Source organism: Zonotrichia albicollis, chromosome 5 (genome assembly GCF_047830755.1).
Source record: "Zonotrichia albicollis isolate bZonAlb1 chromosome 5, bZonAlb1.hap1, whole genome shotgun sequence".
NCBI classification, from domain to species: Eukaryota; Metazoa; Chordata; class Aves; order Passeriformes; family Passerellidae; genus Zonotrichia; species Zonotrichia albicollis.
Genome location: NC_133823.1, coordinates 5,470,129 through 5,491,428, shown reverse-complemented (window position 1 = coordinate 5,491,428; position 21,300 = coordinate 5,470,129). Strand labels below are relative to the sequence as shown.

At 58.2% G+C, this 21,300-nt stretch overlaps 3 protein-coding genes and 1 long non-coding RNA gene across 7 annotated transcripts; 2 read left to right on the top strand and 2 right to left on the bottom strand.

Annotated features, from left to right (window-relative positions):
* Nucleotides 1-2,111: 2,111 nt before the first annotated feature.
* LOC113460255 (uncharacterized) lies at nucleotides 2,112-9,423 on the bottom strand. 3 transcript variants are annotated; one of them, XR_012580346.1, is made up of 5 exons: nucleotides 9,282-9,423; nucleotides 9,004-9,072; nucleotides 8,349-8,610; nucleotides 3,539-3,782; nucleotides 2,112-3,125 (listed from the first exon to the last, which is right to left on the bottom strand). It is a non-coding gene; the product is annotated as an uncharacterized LOC113460255 (long non-coding RNA). The 3 variants fall into 3 exon arrangements; XR_012580345.1 differs by having other exon boundaries at nucleotides 2,112-2,359; XR_012580344.1 differs by having other exon boundaries at nucleotides 2,112-3,782.
* On the top strand, nucleotides 5,242-8,378 carry LOC141729088 (vasotocin-neurophysin VT-like). Its single transcript, XM_074540568.1, has 3 exons — nucleotides 5,242-5,411; nucleotides 6,998-7,199; nucleotides 8,103-8,378. The coding sequence occupies exons 1-3, from the start codon at nucleotides 5,292-5,294 to the stop codon at nucleotides 8,285-8,287; spliced, it is 507 nt and encodes a 168-aa protein (XP_074396669.1). The 5' UTR covers nucleotides 5,242-5,291; the 3' UTR covers nucleotides 8,288-8,378.
* Nucleotides 9,424-11,645: 2,222 nt separating the features above from the next.
* LOC102069964 (neurophysin 1) lies at nucleotides 11,646-13,197 on the top strand. The gene is made up of 3 exons (XM_005494991.4): nucleotides 11,646-11,812; nucleotides 11,893-12,094; nucleotides 13,018-13,197. Exons 1-3 carry the CDS (start codon nucleotides 11,693-11,695, stop codon nucleotides 13,065-13,067), a joined length of 372 nt encoding a protein of 123 aa, XP_005495048.1. The 5' UTR covers nucleotides 11,646-11,692; the 3' UTR covers nucleotides 13,068-13,197.
* A 342-nt stretch (nucleotides 13,198-13,539) lies between these two features.
* On the bottom strand, nucleotides 13,540-20,511 carry LOC102069788 (small ribosomal subunit protein mS26). 2 transcript variants are annotated; one of them, XM_074540567.1, is made up of 6 exons: nucleotides 20,419-20,511; nucleotides 19,275-19,417; nucleotides 16,398-16,568; nucleotides 15,375-15,512; nucleotides 14,352-14,475; nucleotides 13,540-14,119 (listed from the first exon to the last, which is right to left on the bottom strand). In XM_074540567.1, exons 2-6 carry the CDS (start codon nucleotides 19,406-19,408, stop codon nucleotides 13,988-13,990), a joined length of 699 nt encoding a protein of 232 aa, XP_074396668.1. In that variant the 5' UTR covers nucleotides 19,409-19,417; nucleotides 20,419-20,511; the 3' UTR covers nucleotides 13,540-13,987. The 2 variants fall into 2 exon arrangements, with proteins under 2 accessions (XP_074396668.1, XP_074396667.1); XM_074540566.1 differs by lacking the exons at nucleotides 19,275-19,417; nucleotides 20,419-20,511 and having other exon boundaries at nucleotides 16,398-17,259.
* Between the last annotated feature and the right edge of the window lie 789 nt (nucleotides 20,512-21,300).

Below are 21,300 nucleotides of genomic sequence, written 5' to 3'. Positions count from 1 at the left end.
ATTTGGCCCTGGCAAATGATCAAAGCTGTGCCCCAGCCAATCTTAACTTTCCTGTGCTGCCTTTAAAGAGGCATCAGAGCTGTTTTCCAGCTGTCAGGGAGGCAGAGCAGCATCTTGAGCTGTGCTGAGAGGGGAGGATCAGCCAGGGGCCGGGGTGACAGTGACAGAGCCATTTGAGGAGCATTAGAGCCCCAGGCAGGGGCAGGGAGCTCTCCCTTGTCCCCTGCCAGCCTGGCCCTCTCCACGGGGCGCCTTCAAGAAGCTTCTCCTTCCCTGCTGCATCCCCCTCCAGCCACAGACAGGCAGGAAATGCAAAAATCAATGAAATTCATCCCATTTTCCAGCATTCCTCTGGTTTATCCTGATGGAATGCCATTTTCCAGCATTCCATCCCATTTTCCAGCATCCCTCTGGCTTATCCTGACGGAGTGTTGCTATTACAAATCAGTGAAATTCACCCCATTTTCCAGCATCCCTCTGGTTTATCCTCATGGAATGTTTGTCACTAAAATCAGTGAAATTCATCCCCAATTTAACATTCCTCTTTTTTATCCTGATGGAATATTTGTCACTTAAATCAGTGAAATTCACCCCATTTTTAACATTCCTCTTTTTTATCCTGATGGAATGTTGTCACTACATCCCATTTTCCAGCATCTTCTGGTTTATCCTGATGGAATGTTTGTCACTGCAAATCAGTGAAATTCATCCCATTTTCCAGCATCCCCCTGGTTTATCCTCATGGAATGTTGCCACTGTGAAATACACCCCATTTTCCAACATCCCTGTGGTTTATCGTCATGGAATGTTTGTCACTAAAATCAGTGAAATTCATCCCCAGTTTAACATTCCTCTTTTTTATCCTGATGGAATGTTGTCACTACATCCCATTTTCCAGCATCTTCTGGTTTATCCTGATGGAATGTTTGTCACTGCAAATCAGTGAAATTCATCCCATTTTCCAGTATTCTCTGGTTTTTCCTGGTTGTAATGTTGGCACTGCAAATCAGTGAAATTCATCCCATTTTCCAGCGTCTTCTGGTTTATCCTAATGGAATTTTGTCACAAGAAATCGGTGAAATTCACCCCATTTTCCAGCATCCCTCTGGTTTATCCTCATGGAATGTTTGTCACTAAAATCAGTGAAATTCATCCCATGTTCCAACACTCCAGGTTTATCCTGGTTAGTTGTTGTCACTCTCATTTATCCTGGTGAAACTTTGGCCCTGGAGCTCCGTGGGCTGCAGCCAAGCTCCATCACCTCCCTCCCTTCCCCTGCCTCCAAAAGGGAGACAAAACCCCTCTGGGAAGCTCCTGCTGTTAATGAAGGAAAGGGGAGGTTCAGGTTGGATATTTGGGAAGATTTCTCCATGGAAAGGGTTTTCCAGCCCTGGCACAGCTGCCCATGGCAGTTTGGAGTGCCCATCCCTGGAGGGATTTAAAAGCCACGTGGATGTGGCACTTGGGGACATGGGGGTGGCCTTGGCACTGCTGGGGGAATGGTTGGATTTGATGATCTTGGAAAGCTTTTCCAACCTCACAGATTCCATGATTTCCATGGCTGAGCCCCTCTGGCAGCCCCAGACCCTTTGATGGTGTGGACAAGAGCTGGAGCTGTATTTGGGCTGAGCAAGGGGGCAGATTTGAGGCTGCTGCCCCATTCCCAATCCCTTTGGGATTTCCCTCATTCCCGAGGGGAGCTGGGACGGGGATGGCAGCACTGCCACCCTGCTCAGTGTCACTCTGAGCCTCTGGGGGCTGTCAGGGGAGCAGGAGCATCCTCTGGGGAAGAGCAGGGACGTGGCAGAGCAAATCCTTGCTGGGGACACAGAGAAGGGACCCTGGGATTGGTGTTGGAGGATTTGGGGTCCAACTCTGAGCCCTCATTTGGGGGCAGGATGTGGGATGGGGGCCCAGCAATACCCTGGGAGCATCACAGCCCAGCAGGGCCGGCTCTGCCCACCCCTGGCATCCCTTATCCCATCACTCACCCCAGGTGACCCCAATATTTCCCTCCCAAACCCCTTTTCTGTGTTTCCCACCCCTTTCCCCCTCCCTTTTCCCACCCTTGATTCCCGTAAGTGATTCCGCAGCTGCGGAGCCTCTGCAACTCGGAAAAAACATTTTATTAACCTTCCTTGACTTTAAAGAGCATAATTACATTTTAATCTCATATTCCTGCGTTATCATTCCAGACACAGAGTCATTTGAATGCAGATCGTTCCCGGCTAATGTAATTTTACGATACAGTAATGAAGAGACGGAGCACGAGCCCGTAACACCCAATTTAGAGCTGACATTTGGGGCTCTTTTAAAGAAAAGTTTTCCCAGCCGAGGGCTTCGTGCGTCCTCCTCGGCCCTGCAACGTAAGAGGGTTTGGGTTCCTGCTGTGAAGGGATGGCTTTGGATGGGGAAATGAGGATGGTGTTCATGATGCTGGTGTTAAATCCCCCACGGGGGTGATTCAGCATCACGGGGCAAATCTGGGAACTCGCTGCTCCCTCGGTCCCAGCGAGGGCTGAGTCAGGGGCTGGGGCCGCCCTCAGCCCCTCCAGGGGAGGGGATGGCCCTGGTGTCACCCAGCAGAGCCCAAAGCCCGGGACTGTCACCTCCCTGGGTTAATCCGTGCTCCAAAATCACCGGGCAGGAGCTGAGGGTGGGCTGCGAGCCCCAACACTGATGCATTAAATGCTTCCCTGTGTGCCTCAGTTTCCCTTGGGGTTCAGCCCCCTCCAGCATCGCTTCCTGTGGAGCTTTTCAAACCAATTTGGGACAAACACCAAGGTTTTCCAGGGAGGATTGCAGTGGGATCACCGTTCCCTTTGGGATGCTCAGGCAGAGCAGCCCCTTCCCCACCCAGGGTAGCACCCTCTAAGTGGGGCTGGGGTGTTTGTCCACCAGAAAAGGGATTAATTAATGAGGGAGACAAAATGAAATGGCCCTGGTGTCACCCAGCAGAGCCCCAAAGCTCAGGATTGTCACTCCTCAGGTTGATTCGTGCTCCAAAATCACCGGGCAGGAGCTGAGGGTGGGCTGGGAGCCCCAGCACTGATGCATTAAATGCTTCTCTGTGTGCCTCAGTTTCCCTTGGGGTTCAGCCCCGTCCAGCATCGCTTCCTGTGGAGCTTTTCAAAGCATTTTGGGACAAACACCAAGGTTTTCCATGTTGATCAATGTGATCCCACGATCACCGTTCCCTTTGGGATGCTCAGGCAGAGCAGCCCCTTCCCCACCCAGGGTGGCACCCTCTAACTGGGGCTGGGGGGTTTGTCCAGCAGGAAAGGAATGTTAATGAGGGGGAGAAAATGAAGGAAACTAATGAGGGGAAGGGGGAAAATGTGTTCAGCCACCCCAAGTGATGCCTGGGCTGATTTTTATGGTTCTCTGCCTCAATTCCCCACCTTATGTGAAGATAAAGATAAAACCACAGCTGGCAGCACCCCCACACTCTCCAGCACCCTCCCAAACAAACCCTCCTGGTCACTGTGAGCCAGTCTCAGCATTTTCTGGGGGGGAGAAGCAGAGGATGGATACTCACAGGCACCAGATTCCTCTCTGCACATTCATTTTCCACATTGCTGAGGTTGCCCTCGGTGTAGCTGGAAAAAGGGAGCTGGGAACAGCAGGAATGTTCATGGCTGGGTGGGACAGGGGGATGATGATGGTGTTTGTCCTGTACAGATGTTTCTGACAGGCCAAGGGTGACATGAGTGTGCTGTGCCAGCCCCAGAGCTGCCTTTGCTTTTGCTCTCCCCTCTCCCAGTGCTTTCCCTTCTGGTTTCCTGGAGAGAAGGAGGAAGAGGCAGGAGAGCCGTGGGTGACGTGAATGGATCACTCTGGGGACAGAGTCCTGCCCTGCACCCCAACGCTGCAGCCCAGCCCCTGCTTTGGGGTGTTTGTGCACCCAGGGCTCTCTCCCAGCCCCAACCCCATCACTCCTGTCCAGTATCCCCTCCCAGAGCAGCATCAGTCAAAGCAGCATCCCACAAACCAGCATCCATCCCCAAACCAGCATCCCCCAAAGCAGCGTGCCAAAAATGAGCATCCCTCCCTAAACCAGCACCCCAAAGCAGCATCCCTCCCCTAAAGCAGCATCCCTAAAGCAGCATCCCTTCCCAAAATCAGCAACCCTCCCTACATCAGCATCCCTCAAAGCAGCATCCCTCCCGGGCCAGCATGCTCCCAACAAACACCACTTCCCAAACCATCCCCCCCTTCAGAGCAGCATCCCTTCCCAAACCAGCACCTCTCCGAAAATCAGCATCCTTCCAAGCCGGCATCAATCCCAAATCAGAATCCTCCAGATAAACAACCCTCTCTAAAGCAGCACCTTCCAAACCCTTATCCCTCCCCAAATCAGCATTGCTCCCAGAGCAACATGCCGCTGAAACCAGCACCTCTCCCAAAATCTGCATCCATCCCACGCCAGCATCACCCTCAAACCAAAACCCTCCCAAAATCTGCATCTTTCCCAAACCCACATCTCCTAAATCAACATCTGCCCCTAAACCCACATCCCTCCCCAGAGTAAATCCCAAAATCTGCATCTTTCCCAAACCCACATTTCCTGAACAAACATCTGTCCCCAAACCCAGATCCATCCCAAAATCCACATCCTTCCCAAACCAGCATCACCCCCAAACCAGCATCTCAAAATCTGCACCCTTCCCAAAGCCACATCTCCTAAATCAACATCTGTCCCTAAACACACATCCCTCCCCAGACTGCATCCCAAAATCTGCATCTTTCCCAAAACCACATCTCCTGAACAAACATCTGTCCCCAAACCCAGATCCATCCCAAAATCTGCATCCCAAAATCCACATCCATCCCAAACCAGCATCACCCCCATACAAAAACCTTCCCAAAATCGTATCTCCTGAATGAACATCTGTCTCCAAATCCACATCCCTCCCCAAAATGCCTCTTCCAAACCCCCATCCCTCCCCAAACCAGACCTTCTGAAGGATCACCTCTCCCTGAACCCTCCCAAGCCCATCCAGGGCCGGCCCGTGCCCCTGGAGCAGCCAAGGGTGGGATTCACCAGCCCCGAGTGCTGCTGCTCTGAATCATCTCAGTTACAGATTTGCTTGGATGCGATTTGGGAGAAAAAAAAAAAAAAAAAAAAAAGAAGAAAAAAAATAGAAAAAAAAAAAAAAAGGAAAAACAACAAAAAAACTCAACCCACCCCTCTTCTTCCTCCTCCTCCTCCCCGGGGAAGGGGTGATGGCTGCATAAATAGCGGCGCTCTCAGCACGGGGCCAGAGAGCCGGAGCAGCTTCCCCTGCACCATGGCCGAGCCTTCGCTGCCCCTCTCCTTCCTCTGCCTCCTCGCCCTCTCCTCCGCCTGCTACATCCAGAACTGCCCCCGCGGCGGGAAGCGAGCGCTGGGGGACACAGCCGTGAGACAGGTACGGGATGGGAGATGGGGACACAGCCGTGAGACAGGTACGGGACGGGAGATGGGGACACAGCCGTGAGACAGGTACGGGACGGGAGATGGGGACACAGCCCTGAGACAGGTACGGGACGGGAGATGGGGACACAGCCGGGAGACAGGTACGGGATGGGAGATGGGGACACGGCCCTGAGACAGGTACGGGATGGGAGATGGGGACACAGCCCTGAGACAGGTACGGGATGGGAGATGGGGACAGGGAGGGAGCCCCTGGAGGGACGGGGGGCTCTGGGGGTCACCTCTGGGCACCCTGGCACTGTGCCACCCTCCAGGGAGCAGAGGGGATTTGGGGTGGGACAGTGGTGGAGGAGTGACAGCCCCAAAGTGCTGTTGGCACCTGGAATGAGGCTCAGCAGAGCATCCTGCAGGGCTGGGGGCAGCAGGACAGGACAGAGCACGGACAGGGGACAGGGAGGGCATGGGGACCTTGGTCATGGGGACAGGGAGCTCATGGGGACACCCCAAAGCAGGGGCACAAGGTCACCATTGCTGGTGGCAGTGACCATTGCTGGTGGCATTGTGGCAGATCCAAGACCTGGAAGAGGAGCTGGTGGGGAGCTGCTTTCCATACCCAGAGAGAGAGAGGCTCTGGGGGGTGCAGAAGCTCCCTGTGGGGTTTTTGAGGTGGTGGAGGGACACACAATGGGGCAGTGGCAGAGGAGTGACAGCTCCAAAGTGTTGTTGGCACCTGGAGAAGAGGCTCAGCAGACTGTCCTGTTGGGCAGGACAGGACAGAGCACAGACAGGGCACAGGGAGCTCATGGGGACACCCCAAAGCCGGGACACAAGGTCACCGTTGCTGGTGGCAGTGTGGCACCTCCAGAAGCTGGAAGAGGAGCTGGTGGGGAGCTTCTTTCCATCCTTCATCCCTTCCCTCTCCATGCCAGAGGGGTTCCCAGCGGGACACACCACAGCTCAGCAGCCCAAAGGGGCTGCCAGAGAAGGGCCCCAAGCCCCAGATTCCATCCACAAACTCCACATCTCCATCCGCAACCTCCACATATCCAGCCACAACCTCCACATCTCCATCCACAACCTCCACATATCCAGCCACAACCTCCACACATCCATCCAGCTCCATCCACAAATTCCACACATCCATCCGGCTCCATCCACAACCTCCACAACCTCCATACATTCCTCCAGCTCCATCCACAACCTCCACATGTCCATCCACAACCTCCACATCTCCATCCACAACCTCCACACATCCATCCAGCTCCATCCACAACCTCCACAACCTCCATACATTCTTCCAGCTCCATCCACAACATCCACACGTCCATCCAGCTCCATCCACAACATCCTCATGTCCCTCCACAACCTCCATACATTCTTCCAGCTCCATCCACAACCTCCACACATCCATCCAGCTCCATCCACAACCTCCACATCTCCATCCAGCTCCATCCACAACATCCACACGTCCATCCAGCTCCATCCACAGAGGTGCATCCCCGTGGGGGTTTCTAACCCCGGGGTGTGCACGAAGGGTTTGTTCGGGTTTGTTGGGATCACTGAGGCAGCTCCTCCCCGCAGTGCCTGCCCTGCGGTCCCGGCAACAGAGGGAGCTGCTTCGGGCCCGGCATCTGCTGCGGCGCGGAGCTGGGCTGTTACCTGGGCACGGCGGAGACGCGGCGCTGCGCGCAGGAGGACGCGCTGCCCTCGCCCTGCCAGCCCGAGGGGCAGCCCTGCGGCTCCGGCGGCCGCTGCGCCGCGCCCGGCATCTGCTGCAGCGCCGGTAACCGGGAACGGACACGGAGGGCGGGGAGGGAACGGGGAGGGCTCGGCAGGGAACGCAGAGCTGCTGGGGTGGGATGGGTTTAGGGAGGGGGAAGTGAGGGGTGGAGGGGAAGAGGTGTTGGGAGGTGATTTGGGGATGGTGGGTTCAGGGTGGGGGTAAGGAAGGAGTTGTTCACTGGGAGGGTGGGGAGGGTCTGGCATGGGGTGCCCAGAGAAGCTGTGGCTGCCCCTGGATCCCTGGAAGTGTCCAAGGACAGGTTGGATGTGGTACCTGGGACAGTGGGAGGTGTCCCTGCCATGGCAGGGGTGGCACTGGATGGGATTTAAGGTCCCTTCCCAAACCATTCCATCATTCTGTCGTCTCAAGCCGTGACTTTTCTCACTTTACCCCAATTCCCTCTCTGGGCAGGGTTAGGTGGGATATTGGGAATTAGGAATTGTTCCCTGTGAGGGTGAGAAGCTGTGGCTGCCCCTGGATCCCTGGCAGTGTCCCAGGCCAGGTTGGAGGGGGCTTGGAGCACCCTGGGATAGTGAAAGATGTCCCTGCCCATGGCACAAGATGTTCTTAGAGGTCCCTTCCAACCCAAACCATTCTGACTCTAAAGGATTGGGCTCTCAGCCCCTTCCTGATGCACCATGAGATTTCCTGGCCAGCACAGCCTCCCTGACATGCCAGAAACCCCATCCCTGCTCCCTGCTCAACAGGAGAGATAGAGTGATGAAATGATGGAGATTAGGTTTGCCTGGGGGTTCATTAGCAGGGGAAGGAGCTGAACCATCATTTTCAGGGTACGAGCTGTGCTGGTCCCCCAGGCTGCCACCAACCCCTTCCCCAGCCATAAACACCTCCCCGATGATCCCAAAAAACCCGAGCCACTCCACCTTTATCCTCCCGCGGCAGAGACCTGCACCATGGACAGCGCCTGCCTGGACGAGGGCGGCGAGGGCGCTCAGGAGGCGGCGGACGAGAAGAACCTGACGCTGCTGGATGGCTCGGCCGGGGATCTGCTCCTCAAGCTCATGCACTTGGCGAACCGGCAGCAGCAGCAGCAGCAGCAGCAGCAGGGCAAGCACCCCCTGCTCTGAGCCAGGGCGTGGGGAGCCCCCCCTTACCCTGACAGACCCCCCAGCTCGGCTCTGTACATACCTGACCCAATAAAAGCCCTCGTGCACTGTGGTGGCCTCGTCCTGGGCACTGGGGGCGGCTCCTGGGGGCTCCAGGGGGTCTGGCTGGGGCTCAGGATGGGGGTGCTGCGGCATCTTCTGTCCCCAGATCCAGGAGATCTGGCTGGGGTTTAGGAAGGGGATTTTGGAGGGTCTTCTGTCCCCAGATCCAGGGGATGTGACTGGGGGCTGAGGATGGGGCTGCTGGAGGATCTTCTGAACTCAGATCCAACCATGGGATCTGGCTGAGGCACAGGAAAGGGATATTGGAGGGTCTTCTGTCCCCAGATCCAACCAGGGGATCTGGCTGGGGGTCAGAATGGGGCTGATGGAGACTCTTCTGTCCCCAGATCAAACCATGGGGTCTGGGTGGGGCTCAGGAAGGGGATTTTGGATGGGCTTCTGTCCCCAAATCCCGGGGATGTGGCTGAGGCTCAGGATGGGGGTGCTGGAGGATTTTCCATCCCCAGATCCCCACAGAGTGCAGTGGTTTGACTGGGCTGGGTGCAGGATTTGGGCTCTCTCATTTCAGCTCCCAGGCAGAGCTGGAATTTGGGATCTGGCCATGGGGTCCCACCCAGCAGCACTCCCAGCCCCAGGGGAGTGGGGACAGCTGGGATGTGGCACTGTCACCTTACCTCGTGGCCAAGCCCGTCCTTGGGGCAGATCTGGGGCCTCGCTGCCTTCAGCAATCAGCACAGCATCTACTAAAAATGATAAAAAGTCAGGAAAATGAAAAAGCACCCCAAATCCCTCAAGAGCAGAGAGGTTTGGGCTCCCAGCTCCAAAGACCCCCCCCAGAGCTGGTCCCATCTTTCCCCATCCCCTCTGGACACCCTCAGGGAGGATCAGTCCCCGTTATCCCACAGTCACCGCCAGGACTTGGGGTATCCCAACCCTCTCCCGGCTCGCTTACCCTGCAGGCTCCTGGCTCCGAGGTCTCTCCAGGCTGGCACTGGCCAGGGCACAGGGGACAGCTCGTCCTTTATAGTGTCCCTGAGGGAGGTGGCGCCTGCCGGGAGGTGGAGCTCCCTGACTCCAGCAGGATCAGGGACACTCCCTGTGCCCCCAGGGGATGCAGGATTGATCCAGGACCTGCAGGATGGATCCAGGACATCCAGGATCAATCCAGGACCCGCGAGATTGATCCAGGACATGCAGGATTGATCCAGGACCTGCAGGATTGATCCAGGACCTGCAGGATGGATCCAGGACATCCAGGATCAATCCAGGACCTGCAAGATTGATCCAGGACATGTAGGATTGATCCAGGACTTGCAGGATCGATCCAGGACCTGCAGAATCGATCCAGGACCTCCAGGATCAATCCAGGACCTGCAGGATCGATCCAGGGGATGCAGGATTGATCCAGGACCTCCAGGACTGATCCAGGACCTCCAGGACTGATCCAGGACCTGTAGGATCGATCCAGGACCTGTAGGATCGATCCAGGACCTGCTTCCCACATCCAGCATCTGATCCCAGCCCTGGGGAAGGGGGGCAAACCCCAAATCACCTCAAAATCTTTGGGAAAGGGGTGACACCAGCATGGATGAGGGACTCCAAACTGGGATGAGGGAACTGGGCTTTCAGCCCAGCTCCAGCACTCGGATTTTCCAAGATGCAGGATGTGAACCCCCAGCATTCCTGCAGCACTGGGAATGTGGAGCTGAGCTGGGACTGCTCTGTCACCTCAAAATCAGGCAAAAATCCAGTCCCCAAAAAGTACCAGGGGCTGATAACTGGGGGTTTCCCCCCATTTTTCTACCTGAGACACATCCTGCAGGGGTCTGAGCACCCCTGGAGCAGCCACAGGGGCTTTGGGATGACAATTCCCTCCCTCCATCCCATGCTGCAGCCAGAGCTGAGCTGCTGGGAGAGCTGAGCCCCATTTCCAAGCCATTTCCATAGATGCCACTGCCTGCCTTGTCCCCAGGGACTGGCCCTGAACTGGGCTGGGTGACAGGGACCTGGCTGCCCTCGTGGCAGCCTCGCTAAGTGGTGGATTTTGAAACAAGCCAGAGGGACAGGAAAAGGTCATGGCTGTCCAGCTCTGGGCTGCCTAATTCCCAATTAAGGCAGTGCAGGGTAATGATCTCAGTGGACGTCAAGGTTTGTCCTCAGCAAGGAAATTTATTCAAGCTGGAAGCTCCTAATTGGGATAAGGAAGGCAAGGGGCTGGGGGGAGCAGGACCTTGGGTGGTTGCGTCAGCCTTCGGCCTCATCCTCTGCTCTGCTTCTCAGGGAGGAGGAGGGGGGGCTTTGTCTGCTGGTGATGGGGCTCAGGACACCACCCTGAATCCTTGTGTGCAGCTCCAAGGAGAAGCAGTGGGGAAATTTGGGATTTCAGGCCTTTGCCCAGGAGGTTTGGTGTTCTCAGGTGGCTTTGGAGCTGTGGGTTGAAAGTGGGTGGGGATGGGCTGGGTGTCACTGTTATCCCAGAGAAGGATAACGCAGTGCAGAGCATCCCCCAAAGGCCAGGGCCAACACGGACATTCCCATGGATGATCCCAGAGGATACGGGGCTGCTTCCTCCCACCCAAAGGGATTTGAAGCCAAGGGAAGCACACACCCTTCTCACCCCACTCCTGATGGACACACCCCACCTCCAGCAGCCTTCCTTCATCCCTCCCCTCCCCATGCCAGAGGGGTTCCCAGCGGGACACACCACAGCTCAGCAGCCCAAAGGGGCTGCCAGAGAAGGGGCCCAAGCCCAGACTCCATTCACAAACTCCACACATCCATCTACAAACTCCACACGTCCATGCAGCTCCATCCTCAAACTCCACACATACATCCAGCTCCATCCACAACCTCCACGTGTTCCTCGAGCTCCATCCACAACCTCCACACATTCCTCCAGCTCCATCCGCAACATCCACACATCCATCCAGTTCCATCCACAACCTCCACACGTTCCTCCAGCTCCATCCGCAACTTCCACACATCCATCCAGTTCCATCCACAATCTCCACACGTTCCTTCAGCTCCGTCCACAACCTCCACACATCCATCCTGCTCCGTCCACAAACTCCACCAGTTCATCCAGCTCCATCCACAAACTCCGCATGTCCATCCAGTTCCATCCACAACCTCCACACGTCCCTGCCAGACTCATCACTGAGGAGAAAACCAGCACCTTGTCCTTGACCTCACGTCCTCGACCTCTGGCTATTAGCCGAGCCCTGTGCTGTGGGAAGCAATGCCTTGTGGTTTTTAAGGAGCACTGGTGACGCCGGTGCCAGAATCCCTAAGCAGGAGCCAGGACTATAAATACAGGGCCAGCAGTCGGGATGAGCAGCCACAAATCCCCCCTGTCCCGCTGCCATGTCCTGCAAGGCTCTGGCTCTCTGCCTCCTGGGGCTCCTGACTATTTCTTCTGCTTGCTACATCCAGAACTGCCCCATCGGGGGCAAACGAGCTGTGCTGGACATGGACATCAGGAAGGTAAGTCCTGGGAGGGCTTGGAGCACTCCCAACTCCATCCTTCCCTTCTCCCAACCTTTTCCCCCCTGTTCCCCGAGCAGTGCCTGCCCTGCGGCCCCCGGAACAAGGGCCACTGCTTCGGGCCCAACATCTGCTGCGGGGAGGAGCTGGGCTGCTACATCGGCACCTCGGAGGCGCTGCGCTGCCAGGAGGAAAACTTCCTGCCCACGCCCTGCGAGTCGGGACGCAAACCCTGCGGCTCCGGAGGGAGCTGCGCCGCCCCCGGCATCTGCTGCAGCACCGGTGAGGGCGACACGGCATCCTGGGATTGCTGTCCCGAGCCCCGGCACAGCAGGGAGGGAATTCAGGGTTCTCAGAACAGTGGGAGAGGGGAGGATGCTCCAGGGATTCTTTGTCCCATCCGTGCGTCCGGCCAGGGCACGCTCCAGGACCAGTCCAGACCCCAGGGATGAGACTGGGAGGGTTTGGGGCAGAGGGAAACAGACAGCAAACCAATTTTGGGGGCTGAGCAAGTGCAGGAGCCACGTCCCATCTGCTCTCATCAGTTTTTCTCAAAATCCCACCCTCCTCCCTAAATTAAACTGACAGGGATCCTGCTGTAAATCCTGGAAGCATCAAAGAATGGAGTGAGCAGGAGCTCAGCAAACCCCAGTGCTGGGGGGTCTCTGGGGGCTGGTTTTGGGGGGTCCCTGGATGTTTGGGGGATTTCTGGGGGCTACTTTGGGGATCTCTGGGAGCTGCTTTGGGGAGTCCTTGAGGGTTGTTTTTGGAGGTTGTTTCAGGATCTCTGGGAGCTGGTTCAGAGAGTCCTTGGGCGCTGTTTTTGGGGGTTCCTGGGAGCTGTTTCAGGGATGTCTCGGAGCTGGTTCAGAGGTTCCTGGGGGCTGTTTTGGGGGGTCCTTGGGGGGCTATTTTAGGGATTTCTGGGAGCTGTTTGAGGGATCTTTGGGAGCTGGTTCAGAAGGTCCCTGGGGGCTGTTTCAGAGATTTTTGGGAGCTGTTTCAGGGAGTCCTTGAGGGCTCTTTTGGGGGTTCCCAGGGGCTGTTTCAGGGATCCCTAGGAGCTCTTCCAGGGATCTCTGGGAGCTGGTTCAGAGGGTCCCTGGGGGCTGTTTCAGGGATCTCTGGGGCCTGTTTTGGGGGGTCCCTGGGGTCTGGTGGGTGCTGCCTGATTTCACACCACACTCCCCCCTGTCTCCCCTCAGAGGGCTGTGGCACTGACTCATCCTGTGACCAGGAGCTGCTGTTGGTGTAGCCCAGTCAGGAGAGAACCTGCAGGATCCTGCATCCATCGCTGTCCCAGCCCCACCCTGGGCTGTGATTCAGACTGAAGTGATGAGCTTTGAGCTTAATTAGAAATAAAACTTGGACAGAAAAACAACCGAGCCACAAGTCTGTGGGTTTTGTGCGCTTGCTGGGTTGAGGTGCAGGCTTGGGAGAAGAAGATACTTTTAGGTAAAAGTAGAGGTAAAAAGTGAGAGTTTCAGGTCAATGAACTGAGGGAGGGAGGGAGGGAGGGAAGGAGGGAGAGGGACCTGCAGACCATGGCTGAAACACAGCAAACTCCAGGTTCAGCCCAAAACCAGAAGTTTTAGGACAAAGCTGACAGCCTGCAAGACCCCAACAACCCAGAACACCCAAAGCCATTACGATTTTATCTATATTTTCAGTGGTGATGAATAAATTAAGCCTAAAGGGAGGAATAATGAGACACCAGAAATCCTGGATCATTCAGACACATTCTTATTCAGCCACACCAAAGGATGTGCAAAGGAGGGTTTGAAGTGTGAAATCAGGATTATAATTAATTCCTTCCCCCAACAACAAAAAAAAGGGAAGGTCAGTGTTTCCTACAAATTCACTCAGCCCTCCTTTGCCTTTGGAAGCATCCAGAGGAGCTGACAGCGAGGAGCTGAGCCAGGCTCTGCCTCAGGACTGCTCCTGCTCCCCCCACATGCTGTGTGTGAAGGATCCAAACACGTGGGAGGCGGGATCACAGGCACAGCAACAGGGCTGAGCTGCAGCCTCCAAGCTCCCCTCACCCCCTTTCCCTCAGCATTAACCCTTTGGAGGCAGCACAGCCAGAGCCTTTCTCCACCACTTCTGAGGCCAATTTATACATTCCAAGGAAGGATCTGTGTGTTCTGGGGGCTCTGGACACCGGAGCCAGGGCTGCTAGGAGAGCACCGTGCGTTTGACGACGCGCCCGTCCTTGTCGATGGCAAAGTTGTAATTGCGGGGGTTGTCCAGGCACTCCTCGATCCGAGCCTCCAGGTTCTCGGGGGTGATGAAGTTTTTGGCTTCCTCCTGAAGCAAAGCACAAGGATTGTCCCCCTCAGGGTTATCCCAGCCTGTTCCCAGAGCTCTGGCTCAAGCTCCCTCCCATCCACGCGCTGTCAACACCCCTGGAAGGTGCTGATGCTTGTGGTTCCCAGCTGCCAGCTGAGAAATCTGTGGAAAACAATCCCACGGCTCCCACATGGCTCCCTGGCAGGGAATTCTGGCAAGCTGCTCCTCAGGAGGCACCAGCTGCTCTTACCTGCAGCTGGAGAACCTCCTTCTCCTTCTCCTCCAGGAAAGCCTCCATTTTCCTGGCCTGTTTCTCTGCAATCTCTGATTTCCTCCTCTTCTGCTCCTCCTCTTCTCTCCTGAGTCTCTCCTCTCTGCCAGGCAGAAAGGAAAATGTCATGGAGGAGGTGACACATCCACCCAGAGCACCTTGACTTGGCCCTCAGCAGCAGAAGGCACAGGAACCACGAGAGCTGCACAGGCAGATTTATTCAAACAGGTCAGGATTTCCCAGAATCACAGAATCAGTCAGGGTGGGAAAGGCTGTGTCCTCCTGTCCTTTGCTCCCAGGCTGCAGATCCTGACCCATCCTGGCTGCACCCTCCTGTCAGGGAGCTGTGGACAGTGACAAGGTCTCCCCTGAGCCTCCTTTGCTCAGGCTGAGCCCCCCAGCTGCTCCTACCAGGATCTCAGTTCCAGACCCTTCTCCAGCTTTGCTGCCTTTCCCTGGAACATTCCAGCATCTCCATGTCCTTCCTAAATTGGGGGGCCCAGAACTGGACACAGCACTCGAGGTGTGGCCTCACACAGTGGAAGAATCCCTGCCCTGCTCCTGCAGGCCACACCATTCCTGATCCAGGCCTGGAGCCTGCTTGGCCCTCTGGGCACTCTGCTGGCTCGTGTCCAGCCTGCTGTCCATCTGTCCCCCAGGTCCCCTTCTGCCTGGCTGCTGTGCAGAACCCCACACCTGCACTTGTTATCCCTCATTTCCTTGGATGCAGCCTGTGCAGGTCCCTTACAGAGCCCTCCAGCCCTGCAGCACACCCACACCCAGCTCAATGCCACCTGCAAATCTGCTGCTGGTGAACTCAACCCCCTCATGGAGATCATCAGCAAAGGCATCAAACAGGGCTGGGGACACGTCTGGTGTGACCATTCCCCACTGGGCTCAGCCATTAACCAGTTCCTAATGCAGGAATGACCCTGCCCAAGCTTCTCTGTGCCCAGCTGTGCCTGAGCAGTGCCCCCCGTGCCCTGCAGGGGACGTGCTGACCTGCGGGCCCTCTGCCGGCCGTTCTCCTCCTCGTTCCAGGCCATCAGCCGCCGGTGCTCCTCCAGCTCCTCCGGCAAGCCCTCGGCGATCAGGCGCTCCTCCCGCTTCTTCTGCAGCACCTCGGCCCTGAACTCCGCCCTGCAGGGCCGGGGGAGGGCGCTGAGCTCCTGCCCGGGGCCGCCAGCACAGCGGGGTCTGCCCGGACTGCCCCAGAGCAGAACCAGCCCCAGCACCCGGACCCACCATCCTGACCCTGCCCCACAGTGTTCCCAGTGCCACCACTCTGCCCCACACTGCTCCCAGTGCCACCACCCTGCCCCACACTGCTCCCAGTGCCACCATCCTCACTCTTCCCTGCCCCTCATCAGTCCAAACCCCACCACCTTTCTCAGCCCCCAGATCTCCCTGCTCCCGTTACAAAGTGTCCCTCCAAAGCCACCCCTCCACTGTCCCTCACAGCAGCCCCAAATGGCCACAAGGCCACACTCCCCTGCCTCACAGCCCCATATCCAGCCTCCCACCCCACAACCTCTCTCGTTCCACATCAGCCGCCTCAGCACTTCATTCAGACTCCAACTCCACACCCAGAGCCACCCCCAACCTTCCCCTGCCCCACAGCAGCCTCACAGGCCCATACCTGCCCCTTGCCCCACAGCCAGTCCTGTACCGAATAAAGGCAGCCCCCAAAAACCCCATACCCAGTTCCTGCTCCAAACCCAACCCTTCAACCCTGCCCTGCCCCACAGCTGGTCCCTTTCCCAAACCCACAACCACCCTCAGCCCCATAATCAGCCCCAGCCCATGTCCGACCTTCCCCTGCCCCATAACCAGTCCCTAACTCAAACCTACAACCCCTCCCCTGTCCCATAACCAGTCCTGACCCTTCGCTGCCCCACAACCACCCCCAGCCCCATAATCAGTCCCAGCCCATGTAAGACCCTCCCCTGTCCCACAGCCCCCCTGTCCCCAGCCCCCATTTCCACAGCCCCAGCCTAGCCCAGCCCTGCCCCGTAGGCCCGGTACCGGAGGGCGCTGAGCACCAGCCGGTACTGCCGGTACCGCTCCTGAACCACCAACAGCTCCTCAGGGTCCACGGGCGGCGGCATCTTCACCCGGCCCACCTTGGACTTAGCGGGGGGGTCATGCCGGGTCTTGCGGCCCCGCGCCGGCACCGCCCGCGGGCCCCAGGCGGGGCAGAGCCCCGGGAAGGGGCCGGAGCCGGGGCCGAGCTCCGGGAGGGGGACGGACCCCGGGCGGCAGCGCCTCAGCGCCCGCAGCATGGCTGCCCCCAGGGACCGCGCGGCGCGGAGTGTGACGTCACATCTGTGCGCGGCGCCATGGGAATGGGAGCGGGGCATGATGGGAAATGGAGTTCGGGAGGGGAGCGGGACAAGTTCCAAGGACACCTGTGGGACAGGGACACCGGCGGGGATAGCGATATACTACAGGGGACAGGGACAGCCCGGGGACAGGGACACCCGTGGGGCACGGACAGCCAGGGAATAGGGATATCGTACATGGGACAGGGACAGCTAGGGGGCGGGGATAGGGACAGCCAGGGGAAACGGACATCGGCGGGGGCAGGGACATCCGTGGGACACGGACATCCATGGGGCAAGGACACCCTAAACGGGACAGGGACAGTCAGAGGACACATGGACACCGGCTGGGATAGGGACAGCCAGGGACAGCCAAGGGACACGGACATTCGTGGGGCAGGGACACCCTACACGGGGACAGGGAAATCTGTGGGACACGGACACCGGCGGGGACAAGGAGACCCGTGGTACAAGGACAGCGGCGGGGACAGTGACACCCTATACGGGACAGGGACATCCGTGGGACACGGGCACCTACGGGACAGGGACAGCCCCAAGGGACAGGGACACTGCCACGGGACAGGGACAGCCCCACGGGACACGGAAGCCCCAAATCGGACGCCCGCCCCCTGGAACACGAACTGCCCACCCAAGGATCCCGAGAGACGCGAACCCCGCCCCCCCACGGGCACGGCATCCCTCTGGGGACACCGTTGTCCCCGCTGTCCCCATTGTCCCCATGCCACCCCCCGCCAGCCCCTCCATCACCATCACTCTCACAGATCCCCCCCAGCCCCTTTATTCCCCACGGGGGGGTCCCGGTTCGCTCCCGCGGGGTTCGGTGCCTCCGGTCAAGGGCGCAGAGCGGGGGGCTGCGGGAGAGGGGCGGGGGGAGTGGTCAGTGCCGGTACCGGGGACTCTCAGATCGGTCAGTGCCGGTACCGGGAACCCCCAGGACCCCAAGAATGGATCAGTGCCCTTCCCGAGGATCCCCCAGGATGGGTCAGTCCCGGTCTCCCAGACCCCCCAACACCCCCAGATCGGTCAGTCCAAGTCTTAGGGACCCCCCAGCACCCCCAAAATCTGTCAGACCCGCTCTCGGGGACCCCCAGGATGGGTCAGTCCTGGTCCCGGGGATCCCCAGGATAGGTCAGACCCAGTCCCGGAGACCCCCAAGACCCCCAGGATTGGTCAGTCCCGGTCTTGAGGACCCCCCAGCTCCCCCAGATAGGTCAGTCCCGGCCCCCCAGCACCCCCAGGATGGGTCAGTCTAGGTCTTGGGGACCCCCAGGATGGGTCAGACCCACTCCCAGAGACCCCCCAGGACCCCCAGCCCCGTCCCCGCTCACCGGCAGCGGCTCCTCCCGCCGGGGGGGACACGGGAGGGGACGGCAGCGCCCCAAAGGGGACGGGACCTGCGGGAGGGGAGGGAAAAAAGGGGGAAAAGCAGCCGGGATTGGGGGGGGGTCACCCCATGGATGGGGGGAATTCCAGGGTGAGCGAAGTGCGGGGGATTCAGGGAGGAAGGGAAATCGGTGGGAGTGATAAACGCGGGAAAAGGGGATGAACTGGGGGGAGGGAGGATAAATCAGGGAGGGGGATAAACTGGGGGGGTTATAGCCCGCGGGTGTGATAAATCAGGATAAATCGGGGAGGGGATAACCTGGGATGATAAACACGGATAATTCAGGGACAGGGAAAACCCGGAGTGACAAACCTGGATAATTTAGGGAGGGGGATAACCTGAGGGGATGATAAAACTGGATAACACAGGGAGGGGGATAAACTGGGGGATTTTAGTCCATGGGGTAGATAAACCCAGATAATTCAGGAAGGGGGATATAAACTGGGGTGGGGGGTTAGCCCCCAGGGTGGGACAGGGGGTAAACCCGGATAATTCAGGGAGGGGGATAACCTGGGGCCGTTTTAGCCCGTAGGGCTGATAAACACGGATAATTCAGGAAGAGGAATAACCCGGAGTGATAAACTCAGATAATTCAGGGAGGGGGATATACTGGGGTGGGATTTATAGCCTGTGGGAGTGATAAATCCGGATAATTTAGAGAGGGGGATAACCCAGACAGATAAACCCGAATAACTCAGGGAGGGGGATAAACTGGGGGATTTTAGCCCGTGGGGTTGATAAACCCGGATAATTTAGGGAGAGGGATAACCTGGGGGGATTTTAGCCCGTAGGGGTGATAAATCAGGATAATTTTGGGAGGGGGATAAACCCGCGGTGATAAACTCGGATAATTCAGGAGGGGGATAAACTGGGGGGCGGATTTTAGCCGGTGGGGGTGATAAACCCGCAGTGGGGTTTAACCTGGGGCAGAGATAAATCCAAGAACTCAGCGGAGGGATAATCCCTGGACGGGGACAGGATTCCGAGGTGATACAACCCAGGGAGGATAATTTGGGGCAGCGTAACTCGGGCAGGGATAACCCAGAGGGATTTTAACCCCAGGACAGGATGGGGAGCACACAAACCCTGGGCAGGGGGACACGGGCGGGGTGGGCATCACCCGGCAGGGACGGGGGTGACCCGGAGGGGGTGACCCGAGGGGGACACCCTACCTGGAGGTCGCTGGGGGTCCGCAGGTCCCGCTTGCCCCCCGGGTACCACCCGTGGGACCAGTGCTGGCCGCGGGCATGGGGCAGGGCGCAGCTCAGCAGCAGCAGCGCCAGCAGCAGCAGCGACCCGCGGGGTGCCATGGCCGGGGGCTGCGGGGACACGGGGGGCACTGTCACACGGGGATCTGCTCTGGGGACACCCCCGGGGCTGCGGGGACACGGGGGGCACTGTCCGACCGGGATCCGCTCTGGGGACACCCCCGGGGGGGTGTGGCAGGGCTGAGCAGCCGAGGGTGCTGCCTGGGATGGTTTGGGTTCGGTAGGAGCACAGGGGTTGGGTGAGGGGGATGGAGATGCAGAGGGGGTGAGCACCCATGGGTGGTGCTGGGGTGGGTTTGGGATGCAGATGTTGGAGGAAATGAACCAGCATCACTTTGGGCTGGGTTTAGGATGCAGATCCCGAGGGAATGACCCAGCATCACTTCAGGGAGGGTTTAGGATGCAGATCCAGGGGGAATGAGCACCCCTGGGTGGGTTTGGGATGCAGATCCCGAGGGAATGAGCACTCTGGGTGGGCTGGGGTGGGTTTGGGATGTAGATCCAGAGGGGGTGAGCACCCCTGGGTGGGTTTGGGATGGAGATGTTGGAGGGAATGAGCACCCATGGGTGGGTTTGGGATGGAGTTTCAGAGGGGATGACCCAGCTCTCTTTGGGGTGGGTTTAGGATGCAGATCCAGAGGGAATGAGCAACCATGGGTGGGCTGGGGTGGGTTTGGTATGGAGATGCAGAAGGGGATAGCCCAGCATCACTTTTGGGTGGGTTTGGGATGAAGATGTAGAGAGGGTGAGCACCCATGGGTGGGCTTGGGATGCAGATCCCGAGGGGGTGAGCACCCGTGGGTGGATTTGGGATGGAGATGCAGGGGGGGTGAGCACCTATGGGTGGTGCTGGGGTGGGTTTGGGATGCAGATCCAGAGGGGATGAGCACTCTGGGTGCCCTTTGGGGCTGCAGAAGCCAGAGGGGCTCAGCACCCCGGGGTGCTGCTGGGGTTTGGATCCAGCATGGACACTCCCCCCACCCCCCAGACCCCATTTGGGGCAAGCAGGACCCCCCACCCCGGGGCCCGTGCCATGGCCGGGGCAGCCTCACCTGGGCGGGATCCGGAGGTGGCAGCGCCGGTGCCGGTGGTGGCAGTGGCCGGTGGTGGCAGTGGCCGGTGGTGGCAGTGGCCGGCAGGGCAGGCACCGCTATTTGAAGCGCTCGATGACAGTGACGTCGGCCCGGCCACCGTTCCCACGGGGGACAGTGACCTCGCTGATGGCATCGCCCTCCCTGTGCCAGTGCCCGGTGCCTCCTTGTCCCCAAACCCCTCTGGCACCACAGAACAGCACCCTGAGCCCCCCTTTTGGGGATTCTGCCCCAGAAGGGGCACATTTCCCATTTTCTGGCAGCTGGCAAAGGGATGGAAGCAGATTGTCCCTCTGCAGCTCCAGGGGTGCTCTTGTTGAAAGGAGAGGAGCAAATTCCCCGTGCCTCAGTTTCCCTGCCCCCATTTCCTTGGTTCTCCCCCCATTTCTAATCTGTCAGCCCCAAAGTGGGGCTGGATGCTGGCAGGGGCCATGGAGCCCACAGCTCCCAGCTCAGGGGATGTGGCAGAGTTTGGGAAGGGGATTTAGGCAGGATCTGGCCCTGGATTATCTCCAGCAGCTGCTCATCTCTCTGATATTTGCAGTTGGATGCAGGATGGGGTTGTGCAGATGCTGTGGCAAAAGCTCAAAGCAGCTCCTGGCACCCCAAAATTTCCCCAAACCCCCTGAGATCCTGGGGATGGAGGAAAAAAGGGGAAATGGAGGGACTTGTTGGGGTGGTCCATGTTCCTGGCTGGAGCACCTGTGGGGACAAATGAAACCCTCCTGTTCAAGGAGGGTCCCCATTCCTTTGGGGTCACCACATTTAGTTCTGAGTGTGACAGCCTTGGCCCAAAGCCTCCAGAATTTAGGAGCTGGAATTTATTAGAAATTGGGGCTCATG

What these genes read in the sequence shown, in the direction of transcription:
- LOC102069964 (XM_005494991.4), top strand. Translation starts at nt 11,693, where the DNA reads ATGTCCTGCAAGGCTCTGGCTCTCTGCCTCCTGGGGCTCCTGACTATT. An exon ending in TGGACATGGACATCAGGAAG is followed by an intron (nt 11,813 to 11,892) that starts GTAAGTCCTGGG and finishes TTCCCCGAGCAG; the next exon opens with TGCCTGCCCTGCGGCCCCCG. An exon ending in CGGCATCTGCTGCAGCACCG is followed by an intron (nt 12,095 to 13,017) that starts GTGAGGGCGACA and finishes GTCTCCCCTCAG; the next exon opens with AGGGCTGTGGCACTGACTCA.
- LOC141729088 (XM_074540568.1), top strand. Translation starts at nt 5,292, where the DNA reads ATGGCCGAGCCTTCGCTGCCCCTCTCCTTCCTCTGCCTCCTCGCCCTC. An exon ending in GGGACACAGCCGTGAGACAG is followed by an intron (nt 5,412 to 6,997) that starts GTACGGGATGGG and finishes TCCTCCCCGCAG; the next exon opens with TGCCTGCCCTGCGGTCCCGG. An exon ending in CGGCATCTGCTGCAGCGCCG is followed by an intron (nt 7,200 to 8,102) that starts GTAACCGGGAAC and finishes CTCCCGCGGCAG; the next exon opens with AGACCTGCACCATGGACAGC.
- LOC102069788 (XM_074540566.1), bottom strand. Translation starts at nt 16,732, where the DNA reads ATGCCCCGCTCCCATTCCCATGGCGCCGCGCACAGATGTGACGTCACA. An exon ending in CTGGTGCTCAGCGCCCTCCG is followed by an intron (nt 15,513 to 16,397) that starts GTACCGGGCCTA and finishes CCGGCCCTGCAG; the next exon opens with GGCGGAGTTCAGGGCCGAGG. An exon ending in AGGAGGTTCTCCAGCTGCAG is followed by an intron (nt 14,120 to 14,351) that starts GTAAGAGCAGCT and finishes GCTTTGCTTCAG; the next exon opens with GAGGAAGCCAAAAACTTCAT.